At 33.7% G+C, this 14,065-nt stretch overlaps 1 protein-coding gene across 1 annotated transcript in view; it reads left to right on the top strand.

Moving 5' to 3' along the window:
- The window catches only part of EPYC (epiphycan), a 38,809-nt gene extending 25,326 nt beyond the window's left edge, over positions 1-13,483 (top strand). The window contains exons 4-7 of the mRNA XM_017548606.2: positions 4,385-4,543; positions 5,349-5,551; positions 7,134-7,229; positions 12,842-13,483. Coding sequence (XP_017404095.1) covers positions 4,385-4,543; positions 5,349-5,551; positions 7,134-7,229; positions 12,842-13,012 — 629 coding nt within the window. The 3' untranslated portion in view covers positions 13,013-13,483. The remainder of the gene's footprint in view (positions 1-4,384; positions 4,544-5,348; positions 5,552-7,133; positions 7,230-12,841) is intronic.
- The last annotated feature ends 582 nt before the right edge of the window (positions 13,484-14,065 follow it).

Genomic DNA, 14,065 nt, shown 5'->3' with positions numbered 1-14,065 from the left:
CGGGGTTTCACCATGTTGACGAGGATGGTCTCGATCTCTTGACCTCGTGATCCACCCGCCTCGGCCTCCCAAAGTGCTGGGATTACAGGCGTGAGCCACCGTGCCCGGCCTTGGAATAGTTTTATATACACAGAGAATGGCATAGTTAGGGAGTGTAGAAAAAAATAAGGAGTGTTCCCACTGTAAAGTTTGAGTGAGTATAGAGTGTCTCTATTCCAAGTTCTCCAGACACAAAACTTAGTTTTTAAGTAGACACTGTTCTCATGGACATTTCTGCCTAGCACAGGAAGATAGGCAAAATAAATTTAGAGACAATACTGTATGTATTAATCCATTTTCATGCTGCTGATAAAGAGATATCCAAGGTTGGGTAATTTATACAGAAAAAGAGTTTTAATGGACTCACAGTTCCACGTGACTGCGGAGGCCTCATAATCATGGTGAAAGATGAAAAGCACATTTTACATGGCAGCAGGCAAGAGAGAATGAGATTTAAGTGAAAGGGGAAACCCCTTATAAAACCATCAGATCTCATGAGGCTTATTCACTACGATGAGAACCGTATGGGGGAAACCACCTCCATGATTCAGTTATCTCCCACCAGATCCCTCCCACAACATGTGGGAATTATGGGAGCTACACTTGAAGATGAGATTTGGTTGGGGACACAGCCAAACCATATAACTGTATTACAGGTCTTATGAGAAAAGTCTGTACAGAGCACATTGGAGACAAAAAGAGAGTGGGGAGCAATATTACATAAGGCAAAACTAAGAGCAAAGTACAGGAATCAAAACTGAGAGTTTCTTGGAGAGACAGAGGAGCCAAAACATGTATATTCAAATCCTGGCACTGTGACTTGTGTTTGTATAGTCTTGAGCAAGGAATTCAATATTTTTGTGCCTTAGTTTTCTCATCTAAAATAAAGGGGATAATAAATAATCGAACTTATCTTATAGAGGTGTTGTCAGGATTAAATGAATACATGTAGTTACTGGCCCATAGTAAATACAATAAATGTTAGCTATGAAAATCTTCTTAATCGTAAAGGATTTAATGCATTTTTTTCTCTCTTAAATTTTTAGTGTACAAAACAGTATTGTTAACTGTGGATACTGTGTTCATAGCAGGCCTCTAGAACTTATTCAACTCGTATAACCGAAATTTTATATGCTTTGAACAATTCCCCACTTCCCTAGCCTCTGGTACCATCATTTTACTCTTTGCTTTTTTGAGTTTTTAACTGTTCTTCAATAAGTAATATAAAAAGTTGCTCTTTCACCCAATGTTTTCTGTATGCCAGAGACTTGAAGTGTTTTATCTACATTAACTTTTTGAAGAGTCATGACACTAGGTACTAGGCACTGATTACCCCTTTTTAAAAATAAGAACACTAAAACTCCAACATACTATAAAGTTGGTCTAGTATCACAGAGGTGTTACATAGAATGCAACATAGACAAGTAAATCCTGTCAGTGTCATTAATGAATCTATCATATTCTTTCCATGTAGCTAAATTTCTGTGTATTAGAAAACTCTACAAGTGAACAAGGAAGGTGCACAATGAGAAGGAAATACAAATATCCAGCAGAAAGCAACCAAACTAGGAAAATTAAATATCTCTAGAACATTACTTATGTTTAAGAGATTTCAGATCCTTTAAAAGTTGACCAACCTGGTATCAATACCTGGACTTTGGATCTCTCAGCTGAGCCAGAAACAATAGAGAAGCAGAATGCCTAATCCTTTCAAAAGCTTGAGTCGGTAATGGTTTAATAATGTCAATTTAGAAATATAACAAAAACTAAGTTTTTTTTTAACTTGTCTCTAACTTACTCTGAGGATCAATAATGAAGTTAAAAACTCAAATTCACATTTTAATTTAAGAAGAAGCACACATTCATCAAAATTAAATAGTTTGGAAATATTTAGAATATTAAAAATGAAAACATCGTATTTTTACTACTAAAATTTCTAAAAATAATAATCTAAAGCCATATAATGAAGCCTTGAGTTATGAGCAGAAAAACTTAGAATTAAATTATAACTACTGTGAATATATAAAAATTACCCTAAGCAATTATTGCTAAATTATCAAGGTGATAAATATGCAGTAGAATCAAATGCCTTACCTCTAAAGAGTTTTATGGTGAGTAGAACATATTACTTTGTAATGATTGGAGAAATTAACACATATTAAATATTTTACAGCTCCCGCTTAAACTTTTTTCCTGGCTTTCCATTCTTAAAATTGAAATAATTTTTGTATTGAATGATGGTAACAAAACCTTAATAGGCACATTATTAGTTCTTGATTACCAACCACAAATGGCTCTTTCAATTAGGATGATCAAATCTCCTGTTTTATCTGGGTGTGAGGAGTTCCCCAGATAAGTATCTTTCAATGTTAAAAACAGGTAAGTCTCAGGTAAACTAAGACAAATTGATCACTCAGCAATTCTGGGACATTTCTTCCACCACTTTTCTAGTTTATGTCATAGAGATTTCACTTTCTCCATTCATTTCACATCTTACAACCCTTATTTACCTCATACCTAGACTGCTCACGCCTGTCAGATAACTTAACTTCCTACTTCATAAAGAAAAAGCCATTTATCGTCAGCAGCTCCTTGGTCTTTCTGTTTCCAGACAAAAAATCTGCCTACAACTATATTGATGTGCTCCATCTCTCTCTCCTTCTAGCAAAACAAAGACACTCTGTCCTTCCACACGTGGGATGAAAATCCTTCCATGTTCTTTGAGTTCTATTTCCTACTGTCCTTCCATGATCCTTCTTATATTCAACTTCACATCCTCTGTATCTTTTCCTCCAAATCGCTTCCACGTTAATCACCTCCTTCATCATACAAACCAGAAGTATATTTTCTTATAGTTATCAGTATGCCTCATTCCTTGCTCTTCACAAACATTTCAGCATTTTCTGTATTTGTGGCAGCTTTTGCCTTACTTCCAACTTTTCCCTTAATGGACTGTAATCTGGCTTTCAGATCCATCGCTTTGCAGATCTTGTAAATGCTCTGATACCCACTGCAATAACTAATCCAAGAACATTTTTCAGTCTTTAACTTACCTGACGTCTCAGGAGGCTTAGGTTGTTGATTATTTCCTTTCCCTTAAAACTCTCTTTCTCCACGTGGCCTCCATAACATCGTCCTATCGTGATTCTCCTCCTTTCCTCTGGTCATTGGTTCTACATCTCCTTTAGAAACCTACTGTCCTCTCCATGATCACTAAACAGAAAGTGAAAAAGGGGTGGAGGTAGGTGTGTGTGTGTGTGTGTGTGTGTGTGTGTGTATAAGACAGAAAAAAAAAATCAGTATCAAGATATAACCCAGCTTCAGAAGTATTTTTGGCTCCATTGCCTCCTTTATCACCATTACCCCGACCAAGCTACCACCTTTTGTCTACGCTATGATTCACTTCCATTTTTTCCAGTTGCCTTGCATCAGCCTTCCATTACACCTTCCAGCAGACTTAACTCTTAACATGCAAACTGCATCATATGGTACCTCTCTGCCCAACCTTATGGGAAGAAATAAAGCTGTAGCACAGCCTACAAGGCCCCTGCATGTTATGTCCCATACATTCCAAAGCTCTCTGAGTTTTAGCCATATGAACTATCTTTCAGTCCCTCCAAAGTGAAGGCGCATGCTGCTTCCTCTGCCTGGTATACTCGTCCCTTCCTACCTACATAGTCAATTACTCCTCTTCTGCAAATCTCATCTCAGTTTTCACTCCAGAGATGCCTACCATGACTCTCAGACCAGGTAAAATCCCTGTATGTTATGTATGATGCTTCATGACATTTAGTACATTCATAATTTCATTTGTGTGGTTAACAATGATCTCACATAGCAGATCGTAAAATAGAACTGTGTCTCTTTGTGCTCACCACTGTTTCACCAGCTAGCATGGCACATTTACATAGAAAGGAGTCAATAATATGTATTGAGCAACTGAATATTAATAATTATTATCTTTTATTTTTCTTGAAGCAGGTGTTGTTTCAGTGAGATGTTAAACTATGAAACCAAAGACTTAATGAAACTATTACATGTGATATTTTAACTTTATGAAAAGTACAATATTAATATTTACATTTTGAATATAGAATTTCTACTAAATAAAAAGTACTCAGTAATTTTAATTTATTTTAAAAATGTTACATTGAATATACTAATTGTTGTGAAAATTTTAGTTGGCATATTTGACTTGAATATTCTATTTACAGAAAACTTTTTGAGAAAATACGTAATGTAATTGGTTAGTGGGAGACTCTAATCTTGTTTATCAAACATTGAAATTCTTTCTTAGAAATTGATTTGTTACTTACATGTAATTTTATTTTCCTTTATCTTTTAGACTTTCCAACCTGTCTTCTTTGTACTTGCATAAGTACCACTGTGTACTGTGATGACCATGAACTTGATGCTATTCCTCCGCTGCCCAAGAACACCGCTTACTTCTATTCCCGCTTTAACAGAATTAAAAAGATCAACAAAAATGACTTTGCAAGCCTAAGTATGGATGACAGTATTAATGGCCTTCACTTCTTTACACACTTCCCTAAAATTTTTACACTGTCAGATGTTAGCACTGAGAATGAAACTTGAATGCCAAAACATGGTTCACGAATCAATCATTTTTTTGTTGTTTAAAAATTTAACAGTTTGTTTTAATAATTATAAGAAAAAACAAATAAGCAATGGTCATTTCAAAACCACATAGTCGATATTTTCAAATGAGCTATCCAAACTAAATATGCATAATAAATATTTATATTTTATATGCTGGAATGTTTTATCTTGTTATGACATTATGAGTAAAATATTATGGTCATGTTTATGAGGAGTTGGCTTTTTAAAAATAAACTTCCACTAAAGCATCGTTTTATGACAGACGAATACAAGCCTAAATTCTGACTTTATAGTTGTTGCCAACTTAGAAGAATTTTGGTATGTGTCTTCATGAAGTGCTTTAATTATTTGAAGATTTCTTTCTAATGTCTGTATCTTTAACTATTAGAAAATACAACACTCATCACTGAGGTAAATATTTTAAATGACAAAATCCAGACAATTATTTATAAAGAATATAGAAAGAAGATGAGTTATTTTAAATGTAATATACCAATTTATTTGCTAAAGTTATACTCATAATTATGTAAATACAAATAGTATTTGGAGGAAATAATAAAAAGAAAGATAATCATTTCATTAACCATTCATTGCTAAATTTATTTTTATATTTGCAAAATATAGGAAAATTTATATTTTGATGTGAACAAAGCAAGAATATTTAACTACTTCTTTTTTTTTCCTTCTAGGTGACTTAAGAAGGATTGATCTGACATCAAATTTAATATCTGAGATTGATGAAGATGCATTCAGAAAACTGCCGCAACTTCGAGAGCTTGTCCTGCGTGACAATAAAATAAGGCAGCTCCCAGAATTGCCAACCACTTTGACATTTATTGATATTAGCAACAACAGACTTGGAAGGAAAGGGATAAAGCAAGAAGCATTTAAAGTAAGTTTTAAGTTTGATAAGGTTTGCGGACTTTTATCTTCCAATTTTATTTGTCATTAACTAGCCTTTTTCTTCCTACAGGGAAATTTTATTGATTGACTGATTGATTGATTGATTGATTGAGATAGGATCTCACTCTGTCACCTAGGCTTTAGTACAGCAGCGTTATCATGGCCCACTGCAGCTTTGACCTCCCTGGGCTCAGATGATCCTCCTGCCTCAGCCTCTCAAGTACCTGGGACTACAAGGGGCATGTCACCATGCCTGGCTAAATTTTGTATATATTTGTAGAGACGGTTTTGCCATATTTCCCAGGCTGGTCTTGAACTTCTGGGCTCCAGTGATCCTCCTGTTTTGGCCTCCCAAAGTACTGGGATTACAGATGTGAGCCACTATGCTCAACATAAGGGGATTTAATTTAGTGAGACTTTTAACTTTCAAAATAAACTTCTCAACTACATCTGTCATGCTTTTGAGAAATACCATGTGCTGGTATATTCTGAGGGTGATTGAGAATCAAGAACAGAAAGCAGGTCTGGAATAAGAATTTGTTGGTTACCTGGAGCACCACCTACAGAAGTACCTGGAAGTGGTGCAAGCTAGAGAATCTATATTGATCAGACCCTCCACTCAGAAAGGCTATCTGACTAAAAGGACACCTACTTGGCATGGTATGGGCAGTGTCTTGAAAGCAGAAGGCTACTAAATGACCTTGTAAAGAGAGGATGGATTCAGTTAATCTTACTAAGTGAAGCAAGCAGGTTTGGGGCTAGAGGAGTTGCTTAGAAAAACAGCATAGACTCTGAGAACAGTAACCAACTGGCTTTCTTGCCCACTCTTACAGCATTCAAGCAGCCCCTTTCAGTGTACCTTGAACACATAATTTTAAGACACTCTTTAGAGAGACACCACATTATTCTCCGGGATGGCATAGGGGATAGTGTGGCCTCATTACCCCTGGGTGATGGTGAATGTCCTGTCTCTTGGCTAGGCCTCTTGTGATTTCATTAATGGTAGCTACGGGGGTTAGGGCAACTTGCTATAGCCAGACAAGGGTCATAGTCTAGGCTGCCCACTCTGCCTCTATTGGCACAGCTGGCGATGAGGCACAGTTTATTCTGGGGTGTTTGGCTAGAGCACAACAGCTACTGTCTAAATGTTTTCTGTCTTGCTAGGCTGCCCCTTTCCTGGTACTTGTGCTACCAGGCCATTGCTGGAGAGGAACTCTTTTTTTCCATGCCTATAAAATAAAGGAAATTCTTGCTGTGCCTCATCAAAATACTTGAAATCCCACTGCAGAATGTCTTCCATGAGAAGAAGCAGGCTTAGACTGAACAAAACAAGGTTTTCCTAGAGACTGAGGAACATTGTATTTTCATGAAGAAATATTTGCTTGTAGTCAGTTTTTCCAAAACTCATCTGAATTGTCTAGTAACTCAGAAAACTAAGCTGCCTCAAATTTACAAAACAAGAACTGAACTGGAACATGTCATTTTACAAATATTTGCATGGAAAGGGAATGGAAAATACAATTGTGGCACCAGTAATTTTTATTGAGTCCCTACATTTGGAATGTTTACAGGACATGTATGACCTCCATCATCTGTACCTCACTGATAACAACTTGGACCACATCCCTCTGCCACTCCCGGAAAATCTACGAGCCCTTCATCTCCAGGTATGAATCTACCAGTAAGGTGTCCCCAAAAGCTTTGGAGAAAGCAAAGCTAAGAAGGCGGATGTCAGGACACAAGAATTTGTCTGTAATGACATGTTGACACACTGTGAAAACTTTTCTTCTTTTTCTCTTTTCTCATTTATTCTCTCTCTTTATCTTAGTAGAAAGGTATCTTTATACATTCATAGTTCTAGCTATCCTAACTCAATTCTGGTAACTTTACTCTTTTCCTTATATTCCAAGGCAAAATGCAACCTTTTGGTACACAAAGCTTCTTTTGAAAAAAAATGGAAAGTTTCACCTGATCAAGAAAATGTAAACAGTAGAAGTGGAAAAGAAAGGGGAGAAATAAAAATCTAACTTGACGTTTAGCTGTCGGGGGAAAAAAATCAATTTCAACCTATGATTTTAAGTTTTATGTGTTGAATTAAATTCAATCCTAGGGCATTTCTATGTGCTTAGAGATGACAAGCGTCATCACTCTGGATAAAGAAAGTGCAGGTTTTTTTTCTAAACAACATATTTGAAAGTTTTGTTTATTTTAAATCCCATTAAACTACATTTATCTTTGAAGCATTCAGTTTTCTTGATTTAATGAATTAATAATACTTTACCTATTTGATTAAAAAATAGTTCAATCAAAACAAATATTTTTGGTTATTAAAACAAATATAAATTATTTCTTATTTCAGTCTGTAGCTATAATCAACATTCTCTTATAAATTCATCTGTGGAATAAATAGAGAAAACACCCATTTCATGCTCAAAGAAACAATGTTATAGTTTAATATGTTTTTTGGCAGAAAATGTACAAAAAGCGATTTTGCTATGTAAAAGTAGGACATGAATTCCTGTGTTTCCCTTTGTGGATTTCGTGAATATTTTACCTTTGTGCCTTTTATTTTATTCCTATTAATATACATCTTTCATGTTTTTGGAATATCTATCTATCTATCTACCTATCTATCTATCTATCTATGTCTGCTTCTTGAATATCTGTCTCTTTTGTGAGTTTTTCCAATTTGCTTACTTGCCTATTGCATATGTCTTTTCTAGCCATCATTTGGTTTCTGGATGGCTCTCTGTTTCTTTGTTTCTGGGAGTGAATTTCTATGCACATAAAGATTTCTTTCCTTGTTTATGACGGAAGGAAAGATTTCCAAGGGAGTACTCAAAGAAATGTTGGACTGTGTTTTCTAATTACGAATTAAATTATATTACTGTTATCTGGGATGATATTGATTCTATGAAGAAATGAAGTCTTTGATGTTATATTTAAATATAATTTGCTTGCATATGTAGTATGAGGGAATTTATTTAAAGTAACTGGTTTTACATTCTCATTCTAAGGTTTGAAAGGCAATAAGTGCACCACTTTAAAAACTTTTTCTCTGTCACTATCACCTCACAACATCCAGTATATATCTGTTTTTAACTTACATTGTCTTACATTTCTATATTTTTAATACATAAATCAATCCCCTTTTTTATTGTTTGAAAAATGTTTGCCAACATATAGTATGGCAATTAAAACTGAAGGCTCTGATAAAAGCATATGCCCTGGAGTCAAATTCTAGACCCAAAACTGTCTGAAACTCCCTGCGTTTCTGTTTCCTTATCTGGATAAAAAGGTGATCTATACAGGATGGCTGGGAGGATTAATAAAACAATGTTTATAAGGTATTTAATATAGTTACTGATATATGATAAATACTTAAATGTAAGTCACAGTTATTAACAACATATATCTATCACATATCAAAGGAAATAGCAGAGTTAACAGGCACCAAATATGTGTTATTCCTCTCTTTATAATGACGAGGGTTAATACATTAGGGTCAATACATACACGATTATAAACATATATGCATCTAACAACAGAGGCCCAGAATACATGAGGCAAAACCTATCAGAAATGAAAGGAATAATAGTCAATTCGATAGTAATGGCTGAAGTATTCCATTTTCTTATTTTTATTTTTTAATTTAACTTAATTTATTTTACAGAGAGTGTCTTGCTCTGTCACCCAGGCTAGAGTGTGGTAGTATGATCACAGCTTACCACAGCCTCCAGCACTGGGGCTCAAGCAATTGTCCTACCTCAGTCTCCCAAGTAGCTAGAAGTATAGGTGTGAACCACCATGCCTGGCTACTTTTTAAATTTTTTATACAGACTGGGTCTCATTATGTTGCCCAGGCTGGTCTTGAACTTCTGGGCTCAAGTGATCCTTCTGCATCAGCCTTCCAAAGTGCTGGGATTACTGACATGAGCCACCGCACCTGGCCCCCATTCAGTAATGGATAGAACAACTATTTATAAGATCAATTAGTAAACAGAAGACTTATACAACACTGAAAACCAATTTGGTCTAACAGCCATTGACAGAACACTCCACCCATCAACTACAAAATACACATTTCTCTCAAGTGTACAAGGAACATTTCCCAGGATAGACCACATACTAGGCCACAAAACAAGTATTAACAAATTGAAAATAATTACAATTATACAAAGTATGTTTTCCGATTCCAATGAAATTACATTAGTAATCAAGAAAAAATAAAATTTAAGAAATTTACAAATATGTGGATATGAAACAAAATTTGTCTTCATCACTAATGGGTCAAAATATAAATCTTGAGAAAGTTCGAAAACAATCAGATAAATGAAAACAAAAATACAACATTGAAATTTATGGGATGGAGCTAAAGCAGCACTTAAAGGGAAATTTTCAGCTGTAAATACATATATTCAAAAAGAAGATCTCAAATCTATAACTTAGCCTTCCACCTTAAGATAAGAAAAAGTAGAGGAAACTAACCCAAAGTGAGCCAGATAGAAATAATAAAAATGAAAGCAGAAATAAATGAAATATATAGCAGAAGAATACTAGAGAAAATAAACAAAACTAAAAGCTGGTTCTTTAAAAGATCAACAATTTGACATATTTTTAGTTTAAGTGACCTAGGAAAAAAGTCACAAATTGCTAAAATCAAGAATAAGCAAGGGTCCCTTACTACCAGCCTTACAGAAATAAGGAGGATAATAAGGGATTACTATGAGCAACTGTAAACCAACAAAAAATTACATTTTTAAATGAACAAATAGCATTTTAAATGGACACATTTCTAGAAAAATGCAAGCTATTGAAATTGACTAAAGAATAATCTGAATAGGCCTATAATAATCAAATATATAAACTTTGCAATTTAATGTCTTCCAAAAAAGACAACCCACTCCCACATGGATTTACTGGTTAATTTTATCAAACATTTAAAAAAGAACAATCTTTCACAAACTATTTCAAATAACAACAACAAAAAAAAGAGAACATTTCCTTCCTAACCCATTCTGTGAAGTCAATATTACCCAATAACAATACTCAACAAATATATCACCAGAAAAGGAAACTACAGGTCAATATCCTTTATAAATATTGATGCAAACATCCTCAACAAAACACAACAAACTGAATTCACAAACTTATAGAAATGATTACTTATCATAACCAAGTGGGATTGCAGAAATATGACTAATTTAATATTTAAAAATCAACCAATGTAATATATTAATAGAATAAAGGGTAAAAACTATGTGATTATTTCAATAGGTGTCAAAAAACATTTGACAAAAATCCAACACCGTTTTATTATAATATTACTAAAACAATAAAACTAGGAATAGAAGTAACTTCTTCAGTAAAGAATGTCTATAAATAACTCAGGCTAACATCATCTTCAATGTAGAAAAACTGAATGTTTTCTTCATAAGAACAGAAACAAGACTAAAATTGTTTGTCTCACCACTTCTATTCAGTATTGAGCCTGGCAGTTAGAGCTAGGAATATTAGGAAAAAATAAATACACAAAATACAACAAATAAATAAACGGTTTCCAAATTGGAAATGAAGTCATTTTTCTATTTTCAGATGACATGATCTTGCATATAAAAAATCTTAAGGGATCCCACTAAAAACTAGTTGAACTAATAAATGAGCTCAGCAATGTGTCAGGTTACAAAATCAATATACATATATCAGTTGTATACACAATATCTATGCACTAGCAATGAACAACCTGAAAACAATAAGAAAACAATCCTGTTTATAAGAGTCACAAAGTTTAAAAATTATCTAAAATAAATTTAATGAAGGCAGTACAAGCTTTGTATACTTAAAGCTACAACACATGGTTGAAATTAAGATCTAAATTTAAAAACGATAATTTCATATTTATCAATCAGAAGACTTATGATTAGGGTGAAAATGGTCCCCAAATTAATTTACAAATCTTTGATATAGAAAATCCTAAGGAATCCACTAAAGTATTTGAACTAATAAATAAGCTCAGCAATGATATCAATATAAAGTATCAATTATGTTTCAATACACTACCAATGAACAAAAACACAGTGAGATACCAACTCATACTCACTTAGTTGGCTAAAATTAAAAAAAAAAAAAACAATTAGAAGTATTGGTTAAGATGCAGAGAAAATTGGAATCCTCATACATTATAGCTGTACGTGTAAAATGGTGCCCCTACCTTGGAAAACAGTCTGACAGCTCCTCAAAATGTTCAATGTCTAAGAATATACCTAAGAGAACTGAAAGCATACGTCCATACAAAACTTGTACATAAATGTAGACAGCAGCAGACTCATAGGAGCCAAAATATGGATTTGGAAATAATTCAAATTTCCATTAACTGATTAATAGATAAACAAAAATGTGGTATATCAGCACAATGAAATACTATTGGACAATAAAAAAATGAAGCACCAATACATGCTACAACATGTATGAACTTTGAAAACACAATATTAAGTGAAAGAACTCAGTATAAAAAAATAATATATGATTCCACTTAGGTGAAATGTCCAAATAGGAAAATCTTAGAAACAGAAAATAGATTAGCAGTTGCTGGGGTGAGAGATGGGGAATGTGTGGTTTTCTTTTGCGGGTGTTGAAAATGCTTTAAAATTAGACAGATGGTTGCAAAGCTCTGTGAATATACTACAAAACACTGAGCTATACCATTTAAGTGTGTGAATTTTATGGTATGTGAGATACAGTACCAGTCCTGCGCCCTGCTTACCTTCAGGATATTTGCTCCCTCCTTCCTTCCCCTCACTTCAGCCACATTGAGTTGAAGGTTGAATGTTGAGGGAGGAGCATTCCATGCTAATTTCTCAGAACTCTAAACCTGATGTTCTCTGTGCCTAGAATATTTTTCCCTTTTTTATTTTTTTATGCTTTTTTCTTCTTGTTATTCCATTCTCAGTTCAATTGTTATCTCTAAAAATAACTTTTAATCGTTATCCTATTTTCTTCACAATACTCCTCACTTTTGGAAATAACTTTTTTTCTTTCAGTTGCTTTTTCACCTCGAATTTTCTTTCTCTTACTAAAGTATAAGCTTCTTAAAGGTAGCAGCATATCTATTTCCTAATTCATCCCATTGTTTAGTAAGTGCTTGGCATATACATTAAATAATTTTGATTAAGGAAAAGAACAAAAGAATAAAAATAAGGGTGAAGCACAGTGGACTTCACTATCGATCAATACTAAGGATGTGTTATATCTCATCATAATTTATTTTCATCTTTTTTAGAATAACAACATTCTGGAGATGCACGAAGATACATTCTGCAATGTTAAAAATGTGACTTATATTCGTAAGGCACTAGAGGACATTCGCCTGGATGGAAACCCTATTAATCTCAGCAAAACTCCTCAAGCATACATGTGTCTACCTCGTCTGCCTATTGGAAGCCTCGTCTAATTTCAAATAATGGTTAGCATTACGATGCCTACTATACCTAAACCATTCTTACTGCTCTCTTTGAAAACAAAACTCAGCATGATACTTTGAGGTTGTGTTCTGAGATATTATATGATTACATAAAATATAATTAAAATTGTTATAATATAATGAAAATGTAACTTAAGGAAACACCAGATGAGTTAGGAATAAACCTAAAATGTTTACAAAAAGAGCAAAATTAAGTGATAGAAAATATTTCACACATTTTCTTATCCATCATGTGTCACTTGCAAGTTTTAGGAGCTCATATCCTGAATAATTTCAAATTAAATGCATAATAAAGTCAAATTTAAAAATGAACACTTTAGGTATATTTGCCAAGATGTAGATGGTTTTAATTAAACCTTTCTCTTCCTTTTCTTCCACTAAAGCATTTTTATTCCCATAATCCATTAAAGAGCATGAAGAAAATAATAAATGTGTTTGAAATTACAATGGCCTTGTGAAATATTCATCATTATAATCACACCATGCAAATAACCATAGCCAACAATAATACACATAACTTACAGTTTTTGAATGATAACCTTTTATCATCTTAAAGATTTGACAATTCATTTTAGATCTCTGATAAACTGATTACTTATATAGTGTATTTCTGTGCCTGGAAGAAAAATAAAATATAGAAAATGAAAAATACAGAAGATCATATAATCATATGAGGGAAGAAGTAACACTTTCTAAAGAGAGTTCATCTTTCTAAAATATATCATCATAATACAGGCACATACATGCTTCATAACTGAAAGACGACAGAAGAATAGCCAATGAAAGGTAAGTTTCCTTCCAGCTGTATCACCTCCAGGTCTACTCCCCAGAAATAATGTTTTCTTGCATACCTTCGTAAAGATTTTCGCAAGAAACAAAAACTTGCATGTAAGTGATTTTTTCTTTTTTATACAAATATATATGTGCACATGCTACATGTACATTTCACCAGTATATGTTTATTTATACATAAAATATGCATTTTTAAGTACCGAAGATACACACTATTCTGAACTTTGCTTG

Source organism: Cebus imitator, unplaced genomic scaffold (genome assembly GCF_001604975.1).
Source record: "Cebus imitator isolate Cc_AM_T3 unplaced genomic scaffold, Cebus_imitator-1.0 Scaffold212, whole genome shotgun sequence".
NCBI classification, from domain to species: Eukaryota; Metazoa; Chordata; class Mammalia; order Primates; family Cebidae; genus Cebus; species Cebus imitator.
The sequence above is the reverse complement of the archived record's forward strand: the minus strand, read 5'-3'. Positions and strand labels throughout refer to the sequence as shown.